This window comes from Alligator mississippiensis, chromosome 10, assembly GCF_030867095.1.
Source record: "Alligator mississippiensis isolate rAllMis1 chromosome 10, rAllMis1, whole genome shotgun sequence".
NCBI classification, from domain to species: Eukaryota; Metazoa; Chordata; order Crocodylia; family Alligatoridae; genus Alligator; species Alligator mississippiensis.
Genome location: NC_081833.1, coordinates 36,701,100 through 36,728,638, shown reverse-complemented (window position 1 = coordinate 36,728,638; position 27,539 = coordinate 36,701,100). Strand labels below are relative to the sequence as shown.

Sequence of the window (27,539 nt, the reverse complement as noted above, 5' to 3'; positions counted from 1 at the left end):
GGTTACTGAATCATTCTAGTCAAGTGGACTAGTTGTGGGTGACGGTTTCTTTATGTGTTCCTTACCAGACCGAGGCGGAGGCGGACGCAGCAGCAGCGGAACCAGCAGCGGGGGCAGCAACAGCTGATCCCCCAAAGGTAAGCGGGGCAGTGGGACCCGGCGCAGCTGAGCCAGATCCGGAGTGGAAGCCACCTGGATCCCTTTTAGCTGAGCAGGTAGGAAGCCGTGCTCCTGAGCTGCACAAACAGGCACGCTCTGTAGGAGCGCACTAGCGTTTGCGCCGGAGGGTGGGCAGGAAGGGCCAGGAGGGAGACTCCTGCAAGGGTAGGGCAAAGGCACCACACAAAACTCTAAGTAAACAGCAACTTATACAAGCACTACCAGGAGTGACTAGAAATAATGGTCACAAGCTGGCAGAGGGTAGATTCAGACTAGACATCGGGAGGCACTACTTCACAGCCAGGGCAGCTAGGATCTGGAACCAACTTCCAAGAGAAGTGGTGCTGGCTCCTGCCCTGGGGGTTTTTAAGAGGAGGCTAGATGAACACCTTGCTGGGGTCGTTTGACCCCAGTACTCTTTCCTGCCATGGCAGGGGGTTGTACTTGACAGTCTGCTCAGGTCCCTTCTGACCTTACCAACTATGAAACTATGGTAATCTGTTTTGTCTTCTTGTATTATCTTTTTGGCACAATTGCTATACTGTTGTCTGTTTACTTAAGTAACGGTTTAAGATTGTCCCCATTCCTTATACTGTGGAGTAGTGATGACTCTGAAACTCATGCTAAGCTTGGGCCTACTCACAAAAGTTAAAATACGGAATAATAATGCTAACTGCATATTTCAAGAGGATGTGAGTTCATGGCTAGGCCATCTGAGAAGAAATAATGAAGCATCTCTTCCAGCTTATCTTCCTATATTCAGGATGATTTCAGGCAGACTCTTAGTTGTCTGGTGTGTAACCATACGAAATGTCTATTAATTAGTATGGTAAATATTTCTTTTGCAACTAACTTGTGTTTATGAGCAGGAAGAGACATTCTCCATATGTGATAGATGTCTGCTCCTGATTTAGTATGCTTTTCCTGGCTGTTAATCCGTTTCTTGATATGTTCCAAACTGGATAACCTCTTGTTACTGAAGAAGGTAACTCATTCAAATTAGAAATTTCTGACAACCAGCAATGAGCAGGTTTTTCCTGTCAGTTACTGCTTGGGACTCTCTCTTGATTTACACAACTACAAGAATGCTTTGAAGATGCTAAACTAAGGGTACAAAAGGCAGTAAAACAGCAAACAGCACGTGCGCTTCAAGAGCAAAAAATCTCTCTGACACCAGTTGCTGATGTGCCGGACTTACTCAAAAAGTTGGAGAGAAACAGACCGCCTCTTCGTCACCTGTTTGGTGAGAAATCATCACCTTATAGCTAGTTACTGGACTTTGATTTGGTTTGGGCTCACTTGACTTGATTTTAAATACTTGTAGTAAATAAAGCCTTTCTGTCACTCATTGCACGAGGTGTTGTATCAATCCCTGGGCTAGTCCAGAATCCTAGGTTTTTATTTGCTAACAGTAGCCTGTAAGTTGTGTCTTTTGCTGTAAAATTGTATGCTTTGATGTTGTGTTATGAAATGCCCATGAACTGCCTTGTTTTGCCTGCTAGTGGTTCAGTTGCTTAAGGGTCTGCTAGAGCACCCCTTATTCATTATTTTACTTTCATGTGTTTTGCTATCTCTGTGTTGAATTTTATTCATGTAGTCTCATTTATGTATGCTCAGACTATTATTTTATCCCTACCGGGTTTCATCTACTGACATGTTATTTAACCTGTGTTTTGCTGTTGCTTGTTTCCTTGCCAGCTGCCTGGAGGGCCTGCTGAAGGTCGGGGCTGTACGCTAACCAGAAGACCACTCGGGGTCAAGGCCTACATTGATAAAGAGCCTTCATCTGCCATACACAGGCAAAACAACTGGGTATATGTTTTAGTAAGATTCACTATCTCTGTAGATTTTAAATCTGTAAATAGTTCCTAGATATATGTGCATGTTCATGAATACGCTTTATTAACACTGAACCTGTAAATTAAATCTGTAAATAGTTAAACCTTACTGGGTGTCCATGATCTCTACTCTGCTCTGTAGGGGTGGGAAGTGAGCTGGCCTAAGCTAGGCAGTCACACTCCCACACACACTCAACTGGAGAGAGGGTACCAGCTGTGTACCAACCAGGCTACACAAGTCACCCTTACCAATCCCCTTGGCAATGACAAATTAACCAGATTTTATCATATAGCATACTGGCAAACCACTCCTGGTCTGGATATAACTATTGTGTGCAAAGGCAGGCTTCATACCCATCTAGAGAACCACCATGCATGAGCAAAACAAAGCATACAGGCAAAAGCCTAATTTTTCCAACATCACTGTCTGTCTAAGGGGTTTCTCCTGGTATAGCCCTGTTCATCATGGGCCACACCCCTGACTGCAATGGCTATGCCACCTGTAGTCTGTAATGAGGAGCTGGGTTGACTAGAAATGGTAATGAATTTATAAGCATATTTCTTCCCCCTGTTCTATCCCCTGCTAGGTATTACATCCCCCTCTTTAGCTGCTTCTCTGCCTTGTTCCTCAGCCCACAAAGATCCACCCTCATCAAGCAAAAGAAAGAGAACTGAAGAATGAAATGGTACAAGTCTTTCAGTTGTTTGGAGAGGTGCATCAACGGGAAGGTTCAAAGCTGGGAGATGGGGAAGGGAAGGTACACTTTTTTCTCACCCTCCTAGTGACTGTGCTTGTTCTCTGCTCAGCATACAAAATAAGGAGACTTACAACCACTTACCTAATGATAGGCTCCTATCCAGCCATAAGCATCTTCTTTGGTACCATACAGAAGAAACTTTTCCTGTACAGCCTCAGGGAAATTCCAGTTATTTCAGATTCCTGGAAAGTTTCGGTTCTCTGGCTAGATGTGACCTTTGAGATTCATGTAAACAGAGAAACTTGCTGGATAAATATCCATCATTGCCAACTCAGGTCTCACTATATTTGGTGGCTTGCTTTCTTTTAACTTCCAATAAAAAGGAGCCTCCAATTACCACAGTTACAGAGAAAAGCTTGAAAACACAACCCCACAAGACTTCAACACCAGGAAGCAAAACTATTTCTTGGTTTGGGTTAGTAGCAACTCTCTATTTTGAAACCCTGAGGGTAGGTGATACAGAGTATCTTGATTCTGCATTTGAGTTTCCCAACAGAGAACATTCAGGCATTCAGCTCGCCTCAGGTTTGGCCTGAGGCAATGGTACGCCTCATATTTTAGTACCATAATATGACAAACCAGAAAGGTCTGTAACTTAAGTCTTCATTGAGCAATGCCACCTACTCAAGCTGTTCATGAAAGAGGCAAAACATAGAAGGAGAAAAGTAGTCAAACCAGCTACTAATGGATTCCTTCAACACATATGTCCAAACTCCATTGAGAGTGACTCAATTTTTCATCCATCTGTGGGAAACAAACTGAGAACAACATAGTTCACTATAGAAGAGCCTTTTGGATTAGACCTTGGAGCCTTGACCAAGTGATTCTGTAAAACAGCATCATGGGATTCATAGTCACCATCTTGTCTCATATGTTCGCATTAATAGAGGGAAAAAAACAGGTTTTATTTGTAGTATTCCTACAGATCTCCCCTGAGTTTAGACAGTCAAGCTGCTTCCTTCCTAGCCCTCACCACCAGTATTTTAAGTTCCAAAAGCCGAGTTACACTCAGGTTTGCCCAGGTGAAACTGATTGGAACTGAGCAAACCTTTCTGTAACAAGCTCCAGCATGGAATTGAATCCAGCTGTGACTTTTTGTTGCGGTGAAACTTCAGGGCTAACGGGATTAAAAAGCAGTAGAAACAGCTTTTGTTTCTCAAATGCGTTCAGAGAAGCTGATGAGTTAAATTATGCCTATCTTACAATTGCTTTCTAAAATGGAACTGTTGCCTGTGACACGGATATTAAAAAAAAATCCTGCACAGCATGACTTTTTACATTTAAATCATACTTCAAATCAGCAAGTTGAAAACTTCTATTTAAATAATTGATTTTAACTGACTCTTCAATTTGACCTTGGCTTATTTTCCAAAGAAAGGTGCATTCCCATTGGCTGATATACTCATTAAAACAGGTTGGTATAAATAGAGTAAAGCCGGTTGATATAAATAGACTAGAGACTTTATGCTAGATTTTTCTACATCATCTTACTGTCTAAGATATTCTATAAAGATACATATTTATTTAAGCAGTTATATTGCTTACTATTATTAAAGCTTTATTGAGTTTACATTTTAGTATGTCAGCAAATGGTGAATTATATATTTATCATTTACCAGAGAATTAACTTTTTGCTCATGATGTGTCAAGCAGTGTCATTAAGAAGTTAAGTGGAGATTAAACACCCAGAACAGCATATAAAAATCAAGCTTAGCTAGCAAGAATGTGTAAAAAAGGAACACAAGCTCAGCACATTGATAAGGATACTGGTTGACTCTGATGATATATGATGGTCTCCCCAGGACTTAAAGGTCATAGATCAAACCCCTGTTTATTGCATCCAGTAGCACAAACTTAGAACAATGCACAAGCTACTGGGCACGTCTACACAAGATGCTACAAACATAGTAGATAAATTCTACTTCTGTGCATTAGCATGGCAGGGAAACCCCATGCTAATGTGCAGTAGACTACTGCGCATTAGCATCACAAAAAAACCATGTATTGATGCTAATGTACATAGTGCTGATTATGGCATGTTAAAGTTAGTACCTGTAATTACACATAATAAACTTAATGCACCATAATTACAGTGCATTAATGAACATGTAGATGCACCCACTGTGATCTCTTTATAGGGGTTGGCCTCAAATGTTAAATGATTTTTCCCTGTTCTTAAATTCAAAACTTTTGATAGAACTTCATGGATTCAGCATATTTATTTTTCTTTTAGATGTTTTAAGATATTAGATTAGACCCCAAGATATTTTTGTATTAAATTCGGATTTCATTTTAAAGACAGTTATTTTTGAAAGAGAAAGTGTTACTATTTAGAAAATTCAGTTTAAATAAAATTTGATTTTGTTGGAGAAAAAATTTGTTGCTTTTAAAAAATTGTATTCCAGTGATATTAGCAATGTCTTAATAAATTCAGGAAGACGAATTAATCTCTGCATCCCTGACAAAGTTTTGCACCTGGTCTTAAACTGAGTCTGGTATTTCCCTAACAGAGGACACATCTGTTAATGCAGTGTAATTACAGTGCATTAAGTTTAGTATCTGTATTGACAGATACTAATTTAATAATGAGCCATAATTGGCACTACTGTGCATTAGCGCATTTGAACAGGTTTTTGGTGACATTAATACTCAGTAGATTTATTCTACTGCACATAAGCATAGGTTTTGCCTTAGGCTTCTGTGCATTGTGTCTTGTGTAAATGCTCCCAGAGTAATATATTGACATCCAACAAAAAATAAACTACTCTTGGCCTTATTTGCCTTAAACTGTTATAACTGAAGCTGGCAGCACAGCTTCTGAGCATAAGACATCATGTACTGTACTTTCCTACTTTGTGGGCAAAGACAACCACCTCTAGCAGGGGGAGGAGAGGGAAGAAAAGAGAAAAGAAGTGGGAAGGAAAAAGGGAAGGAGAAAAGGAGAAAAAAGGGAAAGGGAAGAGAACAAAGGGGGCTGGAGGCTAGGTCACATAAGTATGTAGGTGACTTGTAAGTCCAGTCTTTGCTTTGAACAATCTGCTGCAGCAGGGGCAGGAGAGCAATGAGGACTGGATACAGGAGGTTTTCATTTTCCTGGCCGTGCATTTATTCATTTCTTCTGCTGTGCATTGCTGTTCAAAGGCCAATGCTCTGTTCTGGATTTGGGATCTCCAGGATGGGCAGCCAGGAGCAATTTGCTCCCACGATTCTGGGTCGTTGCCAAAATTCTTTGTACCACTTCTTTGGTGTGCCATGAAAATGTACTCCATTTAACAGTTCACCATAGAAGACTTCCTTTGGCAGGTGAGTGTCAGGCATTCTTGAGAAGTAGCTGGCCCATTTTAGCTGTGCCAGTTTCAGCAGGGTGTGAATAGTGGGGGGAGTTGATTCATAGATTCATAGATTCATAGATGTTAGGGTCGGAAGGGACCTCAATAGATCATCGAGTCTGACCCCCTGCATAAGCAGGAAAGAGTGCTGGGTCTAGATGACCCCAGCTAGATACTCATCTAACCTCCTCTTGAAGACCCCCAGGGTAGGGGAGAGCACCACCTCCCTTGGGAGCCCGTTCCAGACCCTGGCCACTCGAACTGTGAAGAAGTTCTTCCTAATGTCCAGTCTAAATCTGCTCTCTGCTAGCTTGTGGCCATTGTTTCTTGTAACCCCCGGGGGCGCCTTGGTGAATAAATCCTCACCAATTCCCTTCTGTGCCCCCGTGATGAACTTATAGGCAGCCACAAGGTCGCCTCTCAACCTTCTCTTGCGGAGGCTGAAAAGGTCCAGTTTCTCTAGTCTCTCCTCGTAGGGCTTGGTCTGCAGGCCCTTGACCATACGAGTTGCCCTTTGCTGTACCCTCTCCAGGTTATCCGCATCCTTCTTGAAGTGTGGCGCCCAGAATTGCACGCAGTACTCCAACTGCGGTCTGACCAATGCCCTATAGAGGGGAAGTATCACCTCCCTGGACCTATTTGTCATGCATCTGCTGATGCACGATAAAGTGCCATTGGCTTTTCTGATGGCTTCGTCACACTGCCGGCTCATGTTCAACTTGGAGTCCACTAGGACTCCAAGATCCCTTTCCACCTCTGTGCCACCCAGCAGGTCATTCCCTAGGCTGTAGGTGTGCTAGACATTTTTCCTCCCTAGGTGCAGCACTTTGCATTTCTCCTTGTTGAACTGCATCCTGTTGTTTTCTGCCCACTTGTCCAGCCTATCCAGGTCTGCCTGCAGCTGTTCCCTGCCCTCCGGCGTGTCCACTTCTCCCCATAGCTTTGTGTCATCTGCAAACTTGGACAGAGTACATTTCACTCCCACGTCCAAGTCGCTGATGAAGACATTAAAGAGTATCGGTCCAAGGACTGAACCCTGCGGGACCCCACTGCCCACACCCTTCCAGGTCGAGACCAACCCATCTACCACAACTCTTTGGGTGCGACCCTCTAGCCAATTCGCCACCCACCGGACTGTGCAGTCATCCACATCACAACCTCTTAACTTCTTCACCAGTATGGGGTGGGATACCGTATCGAAGGCCTTCCTGAAGTCCAGGTATACGACATCCACCCCTCCTCCTGTGTCCAGGCGTTTCGTAACCTGGTCATAGAAAGAGATTAGATTGGTCAGGCACGATCTGCCCGCCACAAACCCATGCTGGTTTCCCCTCAGCATAACTTGTCCTGCCGGGCTCTCACAAATGTGAGCCTTGATAATTTTTTCAAATACTTTACCAAGGATGGAGGTGAGACTGACACCTTGATCTTCTGACTACCTTGGTGTCTGGAATCTTATCCTGCCACTTGATCTTTAGTATCTATCACAGGCAGCACAAGTGGAAGTGGTTTAGTGTCTTGGCATGATGCTGGTAAATAGTTCAGGTTTTGCAGGCATAGAGGGTCAGAAGGATGATGGCTTTGTAAACCATCATTTTTGTTAACATTCTGATGTTTCTGTGGTCCCAGATTGACTTATGGAGTCTGTTGAAGGCTACACTAGCATTCGTTAATCTCACATTGAGTTCGTCATCAATGTAGTGCAGGTTGAAACATCACTTCAGTATTCTTCATGTTAATAGTGAGTCTGAAGTTGTCACAAGCTAACCAGAGTACGTCCATGGATCATTGCATATCAGCCTGTGAGCCTGTGCATAACACAGTCATCATCCAACAGTCATCATCCAACATCATGAAGTGTGGCTGTCTGGACTTTGGAGCTCACTCAGAGGCTGCGCAGGTTGAAGTTGTCTCCCTCAAAATGGTACCTGGTCCCCATACCAAGGTCATCATCTTGGAAGGTGTCCAACAGGATAGCAAAGAATACCATGCTGAAGAGAGTAGGTGTAAACACACAGCCCTGCTTGACACCATTTGTGACTAGAAAGAGGTCAGAGCATTTACCATTTACAAAGACACATGCCATCATGCCATTGTGGAACTGTAGAACCATATTGATGGATTTTGGGGGGCATCCATACTTCTTCATGATTTCCCAGAGGCCTTTGCAGTTCACCATGTCAAAGGCTTTGCTTAGATTGATTCATAGATGCTAGGGTTGGAAGGGACCTCAATAGATCATCAAGTCCGACCCCCTGCATAGTCAGGAAAGAGTGCTGGGTTCAGATGACATCCAGCCAGATGCCTATCTAACCTCCTCTTGAAGACCCCCAGGGTAGGGGAGAGCACCACCTCCCTTGGGAGCCCATTCCAGACCTTGGCCACTCTAACTGTGAAGAAGTTCTTCCTAATGTCTAGTCTAAATCTGCTCTCTGCTAGCTTGTGGCCATTATTTCTTGTAAGCCCTGGGGACGCCTTGGTGAATAAAACCTCACCAATTCCCTTCTGTGCCCCTGTGACGAACTTATAGGCAGCCACAAGGTCGCCTCTCAACCTTCTCTTGAGGAGGCTGAAGAGGTCCAGGTGCCCCAGTCTCTCCTCATAGGGCTTGGCCTGCAAGCCCTTAACCATACGAGTGGCCCTTCTCTGGACCCTCTCCAGGTTATCCACATCCCTCTTGAAGTGCGGTGCCCAAAATTGCACGCAGTACTCCAACTGCGGTCTGACCAGCGCCCGATAGAGGGGAAGTATCACCTCCTTGGTTCTGTTCGTCGTGCATCTGCTGATGCACGATAAAGTGCCATTAGCTTTTCTGATGGCTTCGTCACACTGCCGACTCAGATCCCTTTCTGCTTCCGTTTCACCAAGCAGGTCATTCCCTAGGCTGTAGGTGTGATGGACATTTTTCCTCCCTAGGTGCAGCACTTTGCGTTTCTCCTTGTTGAATTGCATTTGTTTTCTGCCCAGATGTCTAACCTGTCCAGGTCTGCTTGTAGTTGTTCCCTGCCTTCCGGTGTGTCCACTTCTCCCCACAGTTTTGTGTCATCCGCAAACTTGGACAGAGTATACTTCACTCCCTCGTCCAAGTCACTGATAAAGATATTGAAGAGTATCGGTCCAAGGACCGAGCCCTGTGGGACCCCACTGCCCACACCCTTCCAGGTCAATACCGACCCATCCACTACGACTCTCTGGGTACGACCCTCTAGCCAATTCGCCACCCACTTGACTGTATAGTCATCCAAGTCACAGCCTCTTAACTTGTTCACCAGTATGGGGTGGGATACCGTATCGAAGGCCTTCCTGAAGTCTAAGTATATGACATCAACCCCTACTCCTGCGTCCAGGCGTTTCGTAACCTGGTCATAAAAAGAGACTAGATTAGTCAGGCACGATCTGCCTGCCACGAACCCGTGCTGGTTTCCCCTCAGCATAATTTGTCCTGCCGGGCTCTCGCAAATGTGAGCCTTGATAATTTTTTCAAAGACTTTGCCTAGGATGGAGGTGAGACTGACTGGCCTATAGTTGCCCGGGTCCTCCTTCTTCCCCTTCTTGAAAATGGGGACCACATTGGCCCTTTTCCAGTCCTCCGGGACCTGGCCCATGTGCCACAAGCGTTCAAATATTCCCACCAGTGCCTGTGCAATGATGTCGGCCAGTGCCTTCAGTACCCTCAGATGGAGCTCATCTGGGCCTGCTGACTTAAATGCATCCAGTTCCTCCAAGTGCCTCTGCATCATCTCAGGGTCTATGCATGGCAGTCTGGCACCTTGCTGCTGCCTCTCTACAACCCCAGTGAGAGACTTGTCGTGCCCCTCACTTAGGAACACTGAGGCAAAGAACTCGTTGAGGAGTTCAGCCTTGTCCCCCCTGTCTGTCACCAATTGTTTCTGCCCATTTAGTAGAGGTCCTATTCCTCCCTGAGCCTTCCTTTTACTCCCTATATATCTAAAAAACAATTTTTTGTTATCCTTTACTTGGGATGCCATCCTCAGCTCCATGGCAGCTTTGGCCTGTCTAACTGCCTCCCTACAAGTGCGAGCAGAGGAGGTATACTTCTCTTTGGTAATCTCTCCCCCTTTCCACTTTTTATATGCTCCCCTTTTAGTCTGCAGGCTGCCCTGGATTTCTCTGGTCAGCCAAGAAAGCCTCCTGGCCCCTTTCCCTCTTTTTCCTCGCAACGGGATGAATGTGAATGTGAGGAGAAGGTCAATGTCCTATTCCTGGCACTTTTCTAGAAGCTGCTGGACTGTAAACACTGTGTCAGTTGTTCCACGTCCTTTTCTGAAGCTGGATTGACTCTCAGGCAGTAGGTCATTTAGATGGTTGGTCAGCTGTTTGAGGAGGACTCTTGCAAGTATCTTTCCAGTAGTTGAGAGGAGGAAAATGCCCCTGTGGTTGTCTCAGAGTTAGCAATTTCCCTTCCTCTTGTACAGAACGATGATGAAGGAATCCTTGAATTCTTGGGGGACTACGTCCTGTGACCATATGCTGCGGAAGATCTCAGTCAGTTTCTCTGTAAGGCCGTGACCGCCTGATTTGTAGACCTCTGCTGGAATCGTGTCGGCTCCAGGAGCTTTGCCACTAGACATTTGCTGTATGGCCTTTTGGACTTCCATAATTGTAGGTGGAGCTTCAGGTGAGGTGTTGATGGCGATTTGAGGCAGCCTACGTATCACGTCCATGTTGATGGGGGAGGTCCGATTGAGGACGGTGCTGAAGTGTTCAACCCATCTCTGGAGGATCTGGACCTTGTCAGTTAACAGTGTGGTCCTATCAGCAGAGGGGAGGATCCAAGGACCCACAGACTGTAGCCAGCCTTTATGGCATCACAGAACTTCTGTGCATTGTTTCAGTCAGCATAGTACTGGATCTCGTCTTTGTTCCTCAACCATGTGTCCTGCATCCCTCACAGCTTGTGTTGAATGGTCTTCTGTATCGAGTTGTAGGCATGTTGTGCTGATGTGGACTTATCACAGAGGTAGCATCTGTGGAGATGTTGTTTCTCTTCCAGCAGCTGTTGTATCTCCTCATCATTTTCATCAAACCAGTCTTGGGTGTCTGCAGATGCTTGGTCCCAGGGTCTCAAGGGCTGTGGAGTGTATAGCTTCATGGAGCCACTTCCAGTTGGCTTAAATGGAGTCAGAATGGAGCCGTATAGTGTGAAACTGATCTTTCAGATGGTTTGCAAAAGACAGCCTTGTGCTGTCATTTATCAGCCCTGCAGTGTTGAGGGACTTTGGTCCACTTTGTCCTTTCAGATACTGTCTGGTTTGAATCATGAACTTTAATGAGGAGGTAATGAGTCAATGATCAGTCCAGCATTCAGCGCCACACATTTCCTTGGTTAGAAGGACATCACATCTGTTCCTCCTTCAGACGATGACATAGTCATTAAGATGCCAGTGCTTAAAGTGAGGGTGCATCCACGATGTCATTTTCTGGTTGGGGAGATGGAACACAGCATTAGTAACCAGAAGCTCATGTTCTGCACATAGCCTGAGCAGCAGAAGACCATAGCTATTGCAGCTTCCACTCCCATGCTTCCCGATGACGCCATCCCATGCTTGGTAGTCAGAGCCAATCTTGGCACTGAAGTCGCCAAGAAGGATGAGGCTGTCAAACTCTGGTACAGCAGCGATCATGCAGTGGAGGTCATTGTAGAACTGGTTCTTGACTTTGTCGGAGTTGATTGTGGTAGGGGCATACATGCTGATGATAGAGTGCATTTTTTGCCAAGCAGGGGAAGCTTGAGCACCATCAGTCAGTCATTCACTCCCTTTGGCAGGTAGGTCAGTTTCTTGATGAGGCAGTTTTTGTATAGCAAAGCTGACACCTGCTTCCTGTTTGGCTTTGTTGCCACAACCACTCCAGAAGAACATGTAACTAACTTTTCCTTCTGTAAGCTGCCCTTCATCAGGTAGGCAAGTCTAGCTGAGAGCAGCGATCTGGACGTTATATCTGCCCAGTTCTCTCCTGATGAGGACAGTTCTCCTTTCAGGTCTGTTGGTGTTTCTGTCAGTCAACGTACATACGTTCCATGCACCCAGATTGAGGGAGATTGATTTCTTTCCTTTTCTTTTTTGACTGCCATAGTGGGACCCCTGCCAATCATGGTATGCTGGCCAGCGTGAAATGAAGCAGGCAATGTTTGGGGCACTTTTTCTAGCCCGTTCCTCACTCTAGGAGGTGAGCAGTGCAGTCCTGAATAGTAGGCTTGTGTGAAGCAGCTAGTATTTGCTTTGGATTTAGATTCGGCCAATTCGGGGGACAGTGATTCGATTCGGTGATTAGAATCACTGTCCCAAATCGATTCGGCCAAATTTGATTCAGAGATTTGGCCATTGCCAAATCAACTGAATTGCCAAATTGACCAGGCCCCATCCCGTCCCCTCTCCCAGTCCAATCAATGGCTGCCCCGCCCAGCTCCAGCATCCCGGCATATAAAAAAAAGAAAAGCCCCACACTCACCAGCTCCTGCCAGGCAGGGGAGCAATCCCCGCTGCCCTCCACAGCCCCATGCTGCATGGTGGGGCTGCTATAAGGCCCCAGAGGCCCTGATGGCCACTACAGCAGCCAGTGAGTGCAGGTCTTTTTTTTTTTTTTTTTTTTTAAAGTGCCAGGATACTGGGGCCAGGTGGGGCAGACATTGGGAGAATGGGCAGTGGTCAGGGGGTGCTGAGGGAGGGCTGGGGGAACAGGTAGGGGATTGGGCCTAGTGGAGGTCCCCCATAGTCCCCTCCCCCCTCCTCCAGCACCCCCACTCCTTACTTACTGGCATGGAGCCCAGGTCCAGCTCCCTCTGGTGGCAAGCAGGGACTGCCTAAATCTCCGAATCTACTTCGAATCTTTTCCAAATTGATTTGGACCTTTTAATTAGCCTCCTGATTTTATTTGGATTTGGAGATTCGGCCATTGACTCGGGCCAAATCTCCTCCAAATCAAATCAGCAAGTGAAGCTCCACACAGCCCTGCTGAATAGGGCTACTCAGTCACTCAGGCAGCTGCCAAGTTCTACTGCTGCTTCTCAGTAGAAAGTGACCCAAAGCCCTGAGCTGCCTGTGTGCAGGTTTGCAGCTACAGCTTCTAATATGTCCACACATGCTGCTTCATTGCTGGCCCATCTCCACAAGACTTGTTGCTGGATATGAATTGCGAGAGATTTGGATTTAAGTGAGGAAGAGTTGTGCAGGGTCAGCCTCACTCTCTCATCTGAGCCAACTGGTAACCAGTTGCAGGACAGTGTCAAGACAGCTGGAGACTGGCCCAGATGCAGCAGATGACCAGGACACCTTCTGTGCCTTGTCTTGCTCTACACAATCCACAGTGTATCACTGTGGAGACCTTCATGGCCACTGGAACATTCAAGGGTCTCATCTGCCTAGTCAGCCCGAGTGAGACTTTGCATGCAGGAGCAAGCATGCCCCTATCTCCCCAGAGGTCAAAAGACTGACTGGGTACCCTCACCTGGTTTAACCCACCCATTAAGGCAGTTTACCAGGGTGTGGTTGCTATCATATGCAGATTACTTGGAGCCACAGGTGAAAGTTGAATGCCGGTGAGGACCAACAGAGGAAGAGTCATTCAGGCAAGCATGACGTACACTTTCTGGAGGTGCTACCTCTTCCAGACACCCCGTAAAACATCATGAGTCCTATAGAACTTGCAGGGTAACTTATACAGCTGAGAATCTACCTCAATGACTAATACACAGAGTTTCACTAGGAATGGGCAATCCATTTTGTACTCACTCGACACAGGGGAGAGATCCTTATAAACCTCTCTCATGACATCTTCCCCCTGCTCCATGTCCATCCTCATATAATCACAGTGTCAGTTTTTCCATTCTGCTCTACACTTCTATGATGCCATCCCAATATTTTTGAAAGCCAACACCCTTGTGAACACCCCGCTGCTGCAATCCCTGTGGAATGTCTGGCTACTTATTGGATGGCAATAATTACCTTTAAGTATAAATTTCAATATTGTATCTCTTAAGTGCATCCTCCATAATCACTCATCTCCTTGGATTGTAAATTCTTCACATCTGTATAGGATGCAAGCCTAGTTGCTATTTTTTTTTTTTTATAGGACCTTTACACACTATACTAAACTTGAAAACACTCTTTCCAATTTGAAGCCAGTACTCATCAACTGTAAATTAATTTACCCCCACTGTTCAAGGTTTCTGTTTAAATTCAAAAATTGTTCATTCCCAGTTAAATGTTTGGTCTCTTCCATTTACCCGTCTTGAAGTGGTCTATTCATTCAGTTTACTAAGGTTGGAGTAAAACAGTAGAAAGACTTCTCACACTCAAATGGTAATACAACCTTCCTAGATGTTGTATCACTTTACTTTGCCTTCTTTTTCACCAACTTCTTTGTGGATTTGTGGTATGGAGACAGTACTTCCTGATGACAGGTTTCAAGGTTTAAGCAGCAGGAGCTATATACTATTCAGAGCTGAAGAGCTTCTTGGAAATTTATTTTGACAGGTAACAAGTCTAACTGCAGTACTTAAACGTCAACATACTCTGTTTAATGTGTGGAAAGAGCAGAATTAAGAATCAGATTAAGTAATCACAGCTGCATACAAACTTGTTATACATATAAAAGAGAATGACAAAACACTTGTTTTAAGCCTTTATTATGGAAGTTTGCTATTACAAGGAGCACTGACAAAAAACAGTCGCAGAACCAGGCATTCCCCAGAAAAGACAGATAGACGTTTAAACAGATAAATTTAATCCCTGAGCAGATATAATACACTGTGTAAACTCATGCAGTTGTCCCCAAGGGAGCCTCCTACACCATCACACAGCAGAGACTGAACCATTGCTAATGCCTAAAGAATTGCTACAAGGAGCTACAGAATGCCAACAGCCATTTTAACTAGTCTCTTTTGTTAATTCACTGAAAACTATTAAAGGCACTTTGAGAACCAACTCTGAGGCTGCAAAAAAAATAAATTTAGACTAGGGCCTGAGCTTAAATGTGCAACTATTCTTCACTTGTACATGCAACTAATTCTCTTGTATACAAAAAAGCAAGTTAGGTACACAGCCAGCCATTGGTATGAGCTATTTGTGGACACACAATTCTCAATACCAAAACATGCACACTGTTGAAAATGATACTGGACACTAAAAGGGTACACAATGGAAAAAACCGATGTACTGAAAACTGTTCTGGAGAGATTTGCATAGCATCTTGCTTACTGGAATGCATAACTGCAGTGGCAGTTTTCTACTCTAGGAAGAAAGACTTCCAAAGGGGATTCTCTGCTGTGGCCAAGCTCAGAAGGTACAACTCATTTGTCACAAGCCTCTGGGATTCCAAAAAATCTAGTTTGCAGTAGTAACAGACCATTTAAAGTTGACAGCAAAGGTGCTTGGGCATTGGTCTTGCTGACAAAGTACAGAAACTTAGTTGGGCAGAATACCTCTAAGGCTTCTTGCATATTGAAAACAGTTAAGAGATTTAGTGTAAGCTATTTACTGATGAAAGAAAGGCAGCTACTTTGGCAGAATTTATTAAACTAGGAAACAAAATGTGTCAACTGTTAAAAATGCCTGAGTTTGACAACTTAAAATTCAATTTGTTACTCAGCTGATCAGTGTAGCTGCTTGACAATGGGCTCATCATCTCACAGTAATCAAATACTTTGTCAAAGAAATAAATTGTAATTTATGTCTTATTTAGGAAGATATTTATACAGAAAACATGATTTCTCTCTATTTTCTTTTAAGCTTAAAGCACTGCACTTATCTTCCCTAGAAAGTTTTGCTAATTCATAGCTAGCAAGTCATTGTATAAGACAGACACTACACTCAGTGTAATTAAAATAGCATTTGAAACATTCCAACAGGAATCAAATTGCACAGGCAGCAGCAATCTGCTTCTCACAATTCTGTACACACCAGCTTTGTCTGTGCCTTCATAGTGCACAGATGTACAATTTTAGGCCTCCATACAGCATATATGAAGTTCTTTGGAATGGAGACATGAGAAACACACTACATTTTAGTCTCTACACTGTAATGGTTTAAGGCTTCTTGCAGCTTTCCAAATCTTGCCAATCACTTCAAGACTGAGGAAGTCCCACTGATCTTCATTTTACTTTTTTGGAGTTGGGGTCTGGTCCCATAAGGTAAGTGGGAGAGTAATTTCCTGGAGTTAGACTGGCTAGTAGAGCAATTAATTTGGCAAAGCAGGAGGTCCTTCTGGAAGAAGAGATGCAAAGAAAGTCTTAAAGAACAGCCAGACTGTGCTCATAAGTGAGGGGGTGCCCTGCTGACCTTCTGGTAAAGTGCTTCCTTCATCAAAAACCTCTGCTTCAGGTGATCCATCAGCATTTTCCTCCTGCTAATAAAAAGCACACTGTGTAAACAGGGTCTCTATAGTTAAGAAATAATTCTAGATGGAAATCTCATTCTCTCTCTAAAATGGAAATCAAGTGATTCTTCCAACCTCAAAATGAAAAGGAACTATTTAAGCAGCAATAATAAATGTTAAAGAATTTTGCGCTTTTTGTTAATTAACCAGCTACAGAATTCCACCACTTGGAAGACCACCAAGTTGTAAGCATAAGCCACCTATATTCACTGGGTCCAATTTTATGTTCCCCCTGTCCAAGCAAGACTTAAGTAAAGGATGTAATGTACCACAACAAATCTAAAAAATTTAAGTTCTGCTTGTAAGTTGGTCAGTGAACGTGTAATTCCACAGACCAAATAAAAAAGTAACTTGAATGTGTCCTACTTGCAACACATGCAGATGGGTCTTACACAGATGTGTTAGCTATTTCCAGATTACTAGAAAATACTCTTTAATTATGGGATCAGTTGACTTGTGACACAAAGGACACACTGCTACTAAAGCAGAGGCAGACAATTCCTACCCTAACCAGGCACTGCAAGTATTTCCCAAAGGATGAAGTGCCAGGAACCTGTTACTTTGACAAGATACATTTTGTGCCAGAAAAATCACCTTTTGGAGGAGGGCTACTTTGTATCAGTTGCAAGAATACCAGTAACTGCCAGAGCTAACTTTTAAAATCCAAGTAAATTTCTAGTCATGTGCAGGAAAGACTCCCTATTTTTATGGAAATCTGAGCCCATGTTATGGCCATCAGATGTAATTAAGTGATGTGTAGCAATAGATTCTGATCTACAGAACAGTGGGAATTAAATTGTATTAAGAATTAAGCTGCTTCAGGTACTCCACCATTAAAGGTTTTGATACACAAACTTCTAGAGAACATTACATTTTCCTACGTTTAACAACCTAGAGCTTTCCCACAATTTCATATTCCCACACTGAGTCAATACCTGTAAATTGTTATTCTGATCCTGGTTTATGGCATCTTGAGGAGGAACGTTGTTTGGAAATGGTTGAACCAGCCTGCGTCTAAATGGAAACCATCCAACCTGGTGCCTGAGGAAGTCAATAAATCATTGTTAGGATATACTTACTCCTCCTGCCTACCACACTTCAATCTTGCAAGTAACACTTGAAAATGCACCCAGGAGTAAACAGCATATTTGAGACAAACAGGTTTATCCTGTCTGATCTGTGGAGAAAGACCTTCAAAAGCTTATCTAATCACAATGCACATCTATCAGCATTAGGGTAGCAGGGTAGGTTTATCTATCCCAGGATAGAAAAGGGGCAGCAGGAAATGCAGTTCTGGAACAGCTGGTGAACCATAGGTAAAAGGGGTCATGATTAGGACCTTAGAATGGCTGAGGCACAACCTGCAATATGTACTGCAGGAGCCAAGATAAAGAACAGCAGTTGGGTAAAAGCAGCTCTAACTTATATACCCACTCATCTGCCCCAAGGCAAGATAACTTAAAAGATTCCCAGTGCTGGCACTGCTCCCTCATTCAGTGTAGCTCAAGAAGTGGATGGGTGCTTGAAAAACTACTATTTCCAGCAGTGGCTGCTGCTTGTGCTCAAAAAATTTAGACCTCTAGTCCCCATGGCTGTCAAGATCAGAAGACAGCTCTAGTTGCATCAGATTTAGTGCTCTGAATTTTGTGTTTACAATTAGCCTCAGACAGCTGGAATGTGAGAGCTGCTCCTGATCAGGGGTGAGACTTGAGCCTACTGCTAGCAATTTAAGAGTCTACATGCTTTGATCAGCTGTGAAAATAATGGAGAGCAGGAATGGACAATTAAATATCAGAACAAAAGGAAATGCTCTCTCAACCAGGTATCACTAGTGTATAAGCTTAAAGAGCAGTAGTATTCCTACATTCAAAGCAAACTCTTGCTTCTGAAACGGTCGGGTGATTTTTGTGCACTAGAGCAGAAGCCTACAGATAAACACATTCAAGTTAGGTTTGCATGCGTAAGACAAATGGTAGCAAGATTGTTTTGTCACATTTTATCTTAAGCTAAGGAATCAACTCTTCTCCCAATCATGTAGGATTTAATGCATGAGAAGTTAGAGAGATTAAAAATGTTAAACCAAAAACCAACTAGCAGATCTGCCAATCTTATGATATATTTGATATCAGTTTAAGTCCTAGTCTACACCAAAAAGCATGTCACGATAATGGAACATTCCAATGTAATGTCTTAGGATATGGACAAACGTTACAGTGGATTAAAAAAGGCAGAGACTTACTGCATATCAGCTGCTTCATGGCAACTGTTCACAGGCCCACTTTTCACCTGTAGTAAGCAGCAGCTAAACAGTGATGACTTACATGTTTTTCATGCAGGGCTGCATCAATGCAATTTAGGTTCCCTTTGCCACAGAGTAAGAACAAGCCAATGAAGAGTTACTGTAGAACAGCTGACAAATAGCAAGTCAGTACTCCCTTTTAACTCACTCATGTGTCTTGTTCATACTGTATACCACTATTTCTTATCCCTCTCCCCAAAGAAGACAAGCTAATAATTAACCTCTTTGTACTGATGTTGCTACATCTGCACCAAGGTCATTCTACTTACACTATGACCAACTGTTGTGTAGAGGCTATTAAAAGAAAGAATCACAGTGCAAAGAAAGTAGTTCAAACCTTGTCATCTGAATGACAGAAAAATGCACGCTTACAGGTACATCAGGATGCTGCCACCCATGACAATGACGAACCGGCTCACACTGGAGTAGAAATAGATGATGTTGACAAAAACATAGAACAAAGTTGCTGAATAAAGCCAATCCAGCCAGTCTCTGTTCCCTTCCTCCTCCTCTTCCATGAGTGGACCACCTTGTGCATTCATTTGCAAGTTCTGATTGGCTGCTGGGTTAACCTGAGGAGCAACATTTTGATTTCCAGGCTGGTTTTGTGCAGGAAATGGGTCTGGAAGAGGGGCAGGTGCTGCCACCGGTGCCACTGGTATCTCCTGTGATCTTTGTGCACGCAATGGGTCAGCAGCAGTAGCAACCAAGCTGAAAGCAAGGTAAGAGGGGTGAGACTACTACAACTTGCAGTGTTTGGTAAAAGTTAGCATACTAACTTGTCAAGATGATTCCTATGAAGAAATCATCACACATTTAATTCTGAAGCCACAGGTTTGTGATCAGATCAGGTGACACAAAGCTAGCATTAGATCTGCTAGTGATTGGCTGTGTGGCTTTTGGCAAGTCAAAATTGACGCAAATGTCACCATCTTTAGCACTCTGTACTCAGTTTCAATTTCAGTACTCTACTGTTGTGAGAACTGCTCATAAACAGCTGAAGTGCTCAAGAGCCTCCCTCCCCACAATTCCCTTCAGGCTCTGCAGGTAAGCCTCACAGTTTATATAGCTTATTTGCAAGTTTTCAGTTAGCCCCCAACAGGTGGGGCTTATTTCCTCAGCAATAGACCAAGTCCGGTAAAAGTGGTAAAGATCTTTAGATGTACCCCTCCAATAGGCTCAACACCACTATAAATGGTTGCAAATTTTAACTTTTATTTAGACAAAAAGCAATAAGCATGACTAAACCAAATGGCATCTGGTGTTTATAGCTACATCAGACATTTGATTTGCCACAGATAAGGAAGATGCCTGTCAACTGGGGGAGAAACAGCACTAGTATCTTTCTAACCAACTGGTTCTCAACCTTTAGATTTAAAGACCCCTCTCAGAAGTGCCAGCTTACATTTTCACTTGTTTTTTGCCAACAGAACAATTCCCACATTACACAAAACTAAGAAAGATCACTACAGGGCAAAACGTGTTTGACATGAAGGATTTTTATTTGAAGTCTGTGGGTATATCATGTGAAACATGTTTGTACACTTAACTGCAGCACTCTTGAAAAGACAGACATACCAGAGTGCCCCAGCCCTGTGGCTGAAAATTACTATTCTAACCAGTTTTTAATATTTCAAAGCTAGTTCTGCAAAAGGAAAGAAAACTTACTATTGCATGTAGTACTGTCTTGCATAAATCTGCTGAAACCAAGAAATCTGAAGCATGCTGTAAGTAGTATAGGCAGAGAAGCCACGAGCTGTTTCAATCCTTATTCAAAAAGTTTAATAAAAAATTAGTTAAAAAACAAAACAAAACACCAAACAAACAACCCAGGACTGTCTTTCCCACCACTTCTACTTACAATACTGAAGATACATGCAAGCTGCTTTTGCCATTGTCTTGCTGATAGGTAAAGCAGCATATGGCACACACTTCCAATATGTTTTAAATTAATCTGGGCTTAAAAGACTGTACTTAACATTAAAAAGCTGAAGGCAGAAATCTAAAATTTCAGCCCTAAACTGTACTATTGCGAAATTAAAAGGAGAAAGTGGGGGGGGGGGGGAAAGAGACTTCTAAAAAGGAAAAGTACCACCTTTTTGATGACATTATTAGATATTAAGCTATTTTTCCCACTCAAGCTCTTTTTAAATGAAATGGGAATATGTAAGGACTAGAAGAAAAAAGCAAGCGCTCAATCTAAACTTCAGAGGCTCAGTCAAGTACTGGAGTGCAGTGGATACCAGGTTTATGCTTCTGTGAAAACATTATAAAAAGCATTTCTATTTTTCCATATCTAACAAGAAAGGACAGTAACATCCAACTCAAGAGGGAACAATGTTTTAACCTCTTTGGCACCCACCCACTTAAAAGTTCCAAAGCAGTAGCTTAAGGTGCTGACATCCAAGAGTCTGTTCAGAAACAGACGTATAACTTTATATCTCAGCATTTTAGAAGGCATGTCTTCATATGAAGCACATTTACCTTGTATTGGTTTCCACTGTAGGTTGGTTGCAGGGAGCATCCCTGTGTCTTGCCCCATCAGTTGAAGCTACAGAAGGATCTTGACCAATTTCTGACAATGCTTTTGGCTGTTTAGTTTCAATGTAAAGCAACAGTTAGTAGTGGTTGGCTCAAGACAATGAATGAAAATTATCTTACCTTTGAATCAGATATTTTATCTTAAAATAACACATTCCCCAAAATATTTCACTGGAACTGTGCGCGCATGTGCCTTGCAGAGAGCGCCAGTCCTGAACAGGGCCTTTGGAAGCTACTGCCATATCAATTATGAACCACAATCAAAACAAACAATATTTCTAGAATTGTTTTGTTCCTAAAACACCTTGAGAGGTGGCCTGCATATGGAACAATGGCAATAGTGTCATTTGTTTTGAGAAAGTGAACTCTTTAAATATGTAGGAGCTTAAGGCCATAGTGCAGAAAACGGAGTAAAAAGCACTCATAATAGCAGCAGTTCCACCATTCTGGGAAACCAAACTTTTTATTTTTTTTTTTAAACACATGACATGTTTTAAGTCCTGTTCCAACAGGAAGCGATGAAGAACTACAGCTCCTCTCAGTAGATGTTGCAAAGTTACATTATGGTATAAAATCTTTGTGCTTGTATATATTTGGAAGTTTTACTGCTTTAACTATACTGGTTAAAGCAATATGCTAGTGGTTACATATACTAGCATAATTAAAGCAATAACCTGTCTAGTACAGGCAGAGCCACAGCAGTATGAAGGCTTTATAATACTATAGTTTAGGTCACTACATGTAAAGTGTAACAGCCTCTAAAGCATATGATGAACAGATTTAGCCAACGAATGCTAACTGTAAGTAAAAGCAGAAAGATCACAAGATCAGTTTTTACAAAGCCTTCCCCGATCACATTTAAAAACAAAAAATAATTGCTTGTCTTAATTTTAAAAGGTTCAATTTTTTAAAGTGTGTATCAATTTGCCATTTGATAAATGCTGTCTCAAATACTAGACAGAGGCTACCAGCATGGGGTGATGGCGATGCAAGTTGCCTTGAAGTGCTAGGACAATACATGTTTATCAAATACAAAGCCACATCTTTTTCAGTTGTTTTCTGCCACAGATGACACAAAAACAAAAACAGTCTATTGTTTGCTCATGACTTCAAGGATGTAATTTTTTTGCCTTTGAGATTATAAATCGCTAGTGTTAATCACACCAGCAAACCCTCATACAGAAACTGAGATCTGTGTCATAGTTTAAGCACACTTAAAAAAAAAAAAAGTGTATTAAGTTTGGTTTATTTCCAGTTTCTTCCTCCAGAGGCTTTTTAAGTTTTATTACTGATGAATATTTGGGCAACAATCCAGGAAGAGCCTAAAAGATGCCACCCCATTTAATTGTTGACAGATTCTCTTTCTTTATACGAATGAGACTTGATTATCATGGAAAACATACACATTCAAGACAACCGCTCCCTTTGCAAACAGCACAGCCCTCATGACCAAGCTCACTGGCTCAACCAGGGAAAGAGGAACTACAACAGTTGTACGGTACTAAATGTCTTTCCTCGTCAGTAGGTCAAGTATTACCCTGACCACCAGGTCAAGACAGACCACTAACCAGGCTGGACACAACATGCAATGGCCGTAACCTGGTTCAAGATGTTTCAGCTCCAAAACAAGCCATTACAAATGCTTACTCCAAATATGTAGCTGTTGTCTCACCCCTAGTACTAGCATAACAGCTACCCTATGAAGCAATGCTGCCCCTGCATTTACATGACGTGGGTCAACCTTTTTTCAGAAATAATTCTGCTTTGAAGTCATAAATCCCAAATTTGCAGAGTGTGTCCACACCCAGAAAAGCAAAAGTAGACTGATGTATTAATTTAACATACCATTGAACTGGTTTCTTGCACTTCTAAATGGCTCTTAGAGTTGTACACCAGGTGAAGAACACACAACTTCTCCTGCTAAAAACAGAAATCAAGGCATTAAAACGATAACATATTCCTATGTCATTTAATTTGTGCAACTATCAGAAGCAAGCAATTGCCATACCATAGGCAATACATCTCTCAGATAAAGATGATCAGGCAGCAACTTCCCCAAATAAATCAACTTCTGGTCCTCTTCAGGCTTTGAAAGAAGACAAAAAATATGTTGGGTTACTATTCTCTCAAATGCATGCAAATGCTGAGCAGCCAGGCATGACAGCAGCTGGCATACCAAAAAAGAAACAACAAAAAACACACCCAGCATAAATACATCCAAATCCTTTGAACACAATTCTCTTTTGTTTTTAGCATGGGATGATGCAACCAAACCCGCTGATTATTTATGTGCAAAATTGATGTCAGAGATTCAGAAACTCGCACAGAAACATAGCAACTCCTACAAAACAGGAATGAGTTGTCCGTCCATCGGGTGGGCCAGAAACCTGACAGGAGGACTTTCTCTTCCGTCTGAGGAGCAGAGGGATCCCGTGTGCCCGCAGCTTTCCCAGCCGCAGCAAAGGGATTCGCACCTTGTCTTCTGCCCGCCCCTTTCCCAGAAGCCCAGCACGGACGCACAGGCTTCAACGCCCAAAGTCCTCCCCTGCTGAGCACCGACACCCCTCGGCCACACGGACGAGCCGGCGCCCCGCCACGCCCGGCTCAAACCTCCACAAACCCCAGGAAAACCCGCTGCAGCACTTCAAGTAACCGGGGCCGCCCGGCCCCGGCCCCGGCCCCGGCCCCTCCCTCCCTCACCGGCGCCTCGGGAAGCAGGCGGCGCAGCCGGGCCTTGAGCTGCCGCACGGTGCCGGCGGGCTCGGCGCGCAGGCTCAGGTCCGGGTGCCGCCCCGCGGGGCTCCGCACCAGCAACGACGCAGGTTCCTCCATGGCCGCTCTCCGCCTCGCGCCCGCGCTCCCCGTGGCGCCGCCTTTTATCTCCTCGCCGCCTCGCGCCCCGCCCCCTGCGCCAGCCGGGACGCGGTGGCTGCCACTGATTGGCCGCGGAAAGAGAGCGTGTCACTAGATGGCCTATCAGAAGCGACATCCGGCTACAGAGTGACAGGGGCGGGGCTGACCCGTGTCAGGAGGCAGGAGGTGGCGGGGCGGGAGCGGGGGGTGCTGTGCGGGGTGTCCCGGGCTGGGGCAGCGCCGTGCCGCTCCTAGCTTGTTTCCTCAGGAGCAGGCACGGGATCGGGCGGCTGCAAAGTGTGGGGTTTCCTGCTTCGCAGCCCCCGGCAGCTGAGAGGGAAATGCTTTGGAGCAGTGGGTCTAAGCACAAAAGGGCCTGATCGCTCAGCCCCTGGCTCTGTGACACTGAATTATAAGACTATAGTAATACAATTAGAAGTCAAATAGCTGGGAGAAAAGAATTGGGTTCTAAGTAAATTATTTCTCTACTAATGATCTAATTGAGTATGGCCGTAGCACCACGATATGTGTCCCGTTGGAATACGTATTGTGTGAACATAAAGAGACCACCCTTGTTCAAAGATGGTAGGCTAAGACAAGAGACAATGGGAAAACGAATAAATAGTTGCAAAGGGAATCCTGAAAATTCAGAGGCAAAGATTAGCTGTCTCCAATATGCTCTGACCCTGAAAAATAGCTGAACAAGGCTCTGACTGCTTCCAGGTTGGATATATTACAAGTTGAGAAAAATCGCCCCTCCAAAGAACAGATCAGATCGGATCTGTACATCAGTGTGAGACACCCCCCCCACCCATTAATAAGCTTTCTTATATTAGGAATATGGAAACACTTTCTGAAATTGTATTGAAACTCTTATATTGTTAAATCAAAGACAACAGGTGATATTCCATTTCAGAACTGTTTCCTGTTTAAGGCACAGTTAATTTTTATATCTGTTCTTACAGACAGTGTTTGGTGATAACAGAATGTTATAAGTCTTGAGTTAGCCTTTAACACTAAATACTAATTATTCAGCTTCCGTGGACCTGTAGTAAATGCAAGATATTCCTTTTAGAAAAAGAAGTATCCCAATTGCTATGGAGTAGAAATCTTGAGCTTTTACTGGAGCCCTGTGTAGCAATACAGCAGCCCTTCATAGCAAGCAAACAATCAGTTGTCAGTTCATATTTCTTTTTATTCATCTGTAACTTTAAACAGAATAAATCACATTTTCAGAAGTGTCTGTAGCCTGAGTTACACTTTCAAAAATGCTGTAGGCACTTAAGTGCTTAATTCTCAATGTCTTTCAGTGAAATTTAGGCTCTTTCTTCTCTTAAAAATATAACTGCAGGGCTGTTGAAAATTTTACCCAAGTTTACAAACAGAAAAGAACATACTGTCAATGATAAAGAAAGCAAAGAATGGATCATACTGGCAGGAGGCATTCCTACCAATAAAAAAATCAAGAAAGCATCCTTGGTGTGAATCTACTGAGCACAGAGTCATTCTTATTCCTTATCCTTGTTCAGTTTTCTCATGCAGGAGCATATCCATATTAATCAGATGTAAATTATCCATGTTCCTGAGTTCCATCCTTTATATTTTTATCCTGGAACCAGGCAATTCAGTATAGAAAGCATCAGAACACAATAGAATGGCTCAAAGCAGTTATAGACCATTCTCAAGGGAACATAGTTATAGGACTCTTATGCACAAATTAAATAGCCAGCTACCTACCCATCTCTCTAGGTGCTTGTGTTTTCATTGTATCTGAGCACTTTTGGCTGTTGGGCAGCTCCCACAGATATCAATAGAAGTGCTTAAGACCTGATCACCTGTATTCTGTTAGGTTTTCTCAACTGATCCACATGTGTATTAGAAGCTGCTTTTGTTTTGAACAGGCTAGTTCATGAAGGCAATGCTATTGGCCTCAATGACAGGGATCACCTATGCTGTGTAGCTATTTGCTTCTTCAGAGGTTGGTCAGAAAGGGAATTCTCTTCTGATTTTCCACAGCACTAGGAATTAAAACTGGGAGTGCAACAATTAATTAGCATTAAGTTTAGAACCCAGGACTGCCTTGAGGTCCCCTGGAAACAGAGGTTCAGTTGCTAATGGCTCTCCTCTAACAGGCCCTGGATATAACCACAGTCACAGTTACTTAACTCCTTTCTTATTTTTGAGGTGAAGAGCATTCATTTCTAAAAAAAACCAGGACAGCCTCCTTGTTCTGAAGCTACTAAGCAGGGAGTCTCTCTTATTCCTTATTCTCATTCAGTTTTCTCATGCAGTCTGATCTAACACCATGGTAGTCAGTGGTACAATGCTGATTAATGTCTATCAGACCAGATCTCTAGTATGGTTTAAAACAAATAAAGCAATGTATCAGCAGGGACAAAGCTTATTTCCTCATGTGTATTATTTATCTTTTCCCCATTTCATTAGGTGCTCAGTTTTCTCTGGCAGCCATTTCCTGTTTCCCTGAGGCACAAATAAGTTGACAGCTGATGTCTCACACTTATCCATTGCATGTATCATTTGTAGTATTGTCATATTTGATTCTTATTTTTTTCTTTCTGATAAGCTACTGTGAGTCACACTGGAATGCTGTGGGTGGGGTATCCAGGACATCTTCCCTGCCGCCTCCTATCAAACTCCAGAGAAGTGGCTCTGGCATTGGGACATGACCCCACTCAGACAAATGAGAAAATATAAATGGAGTGAAATGAACCATCTCTCACTCTGACTCCATGAACCACCCACAGCTATTCAGTACATAACAGAATACCTGCAGGTGGTGTGTTCTATACAGCATAGCAAACATTCCAGCACAGAGCACCAAAACAGTAGGAATGGCTTAAACAACTACAGAAGAACTGTTGTCCCTTGGTCACTTTGTCCTCATCAATCAGTTAATGGGTTTCTGCATGCTTAATGGGTCTAGACCTGCATCCAACTCCCTCTTCTTCCCTAGAGGTTTTCTGTGTTTTATCTTTCTCTGCACAGGTTGCTGTGTAGACAAGTCAAGTCAGAGCTGGGATATCAGGGCCCTTCAGATGCTTTCTTTGTACACCTACACGCACTTGGTCCGTATTGCCACAAATCAGGAGACCCAGCACAATGAAAAACAACTGTAATTCATAGGATATGTCTGACCTCTAATGGTGGTTAAAGGGGCCATATTCCTATATGTGGAGGCACTTGATTTCCTATGGAATGAAAGGAAAGTGCTGTACTGGTTTACCATTTTTTTATGGTTAATATCCCCTTTGGGAACAATATTATATATGCTACTATTGTGTGTGGCCTGTCTTTCTCTCCTCATATAGTGAAGGTCACTTCCTTATGGACAGTCCTTCTCCAATTA

At 43.4% G+C, this 27,539-nt stretch overlaps 1 protein-coding gene across 3 annotated transcripts; it reads right to left on the bottom strand.

The window, feature by feature from the left end:
- Positions 1-14,715: 14,715 nt before the first annotated feature.
- HERPUD1 (homocysteine inducible ER protein with ubiquitin like domain 1) lies at positions 14,716-24,180 on the bottom strand. Of its 3 annotated transcripts, none has more exons than XM_014610998.3 (8): positions 24,020-24,180; positions 23,328-23,405; positions 23,165-23,239; positions 21,263-21,369; positions 20,447-20,545; positions 19,151-19,489; positions 17,415-17,520; positions 14,716-16,446 (listed from the first exon to the last, which is right to left on the bottom strand). In XM_014610998.3, the coding sequence occupies exons 1-8, from the start codon at positions 24,149-24,151 to the stop codon at positions 16,282-16,284; spliced, it is 1,101 nt and encodes a 366-aa protein (XP_014466484.3). In that variant the 5' UTR covers positions 24,152-24,180; the 3' UTR covers positions 14,716-16,281. The 3 variants fall into 3 exon arrangements, with proteins under 3 accessions (XP_014466484.3, XP_006267432.4, XP_014466485.2); XM_006267370.4 differs by having other exon boundaries at positions 14,716-16,449; positions 24,020-24,179; XM_014610999.3 differs by lacking the exon at positions 24,020-24,180 and adding an exon at positions 23,522-23,811 and having other exon boundaries at positions 14,716-16,449.
- Positions 24,181-27,539: the final 3,359 nt, after the last annotated feature.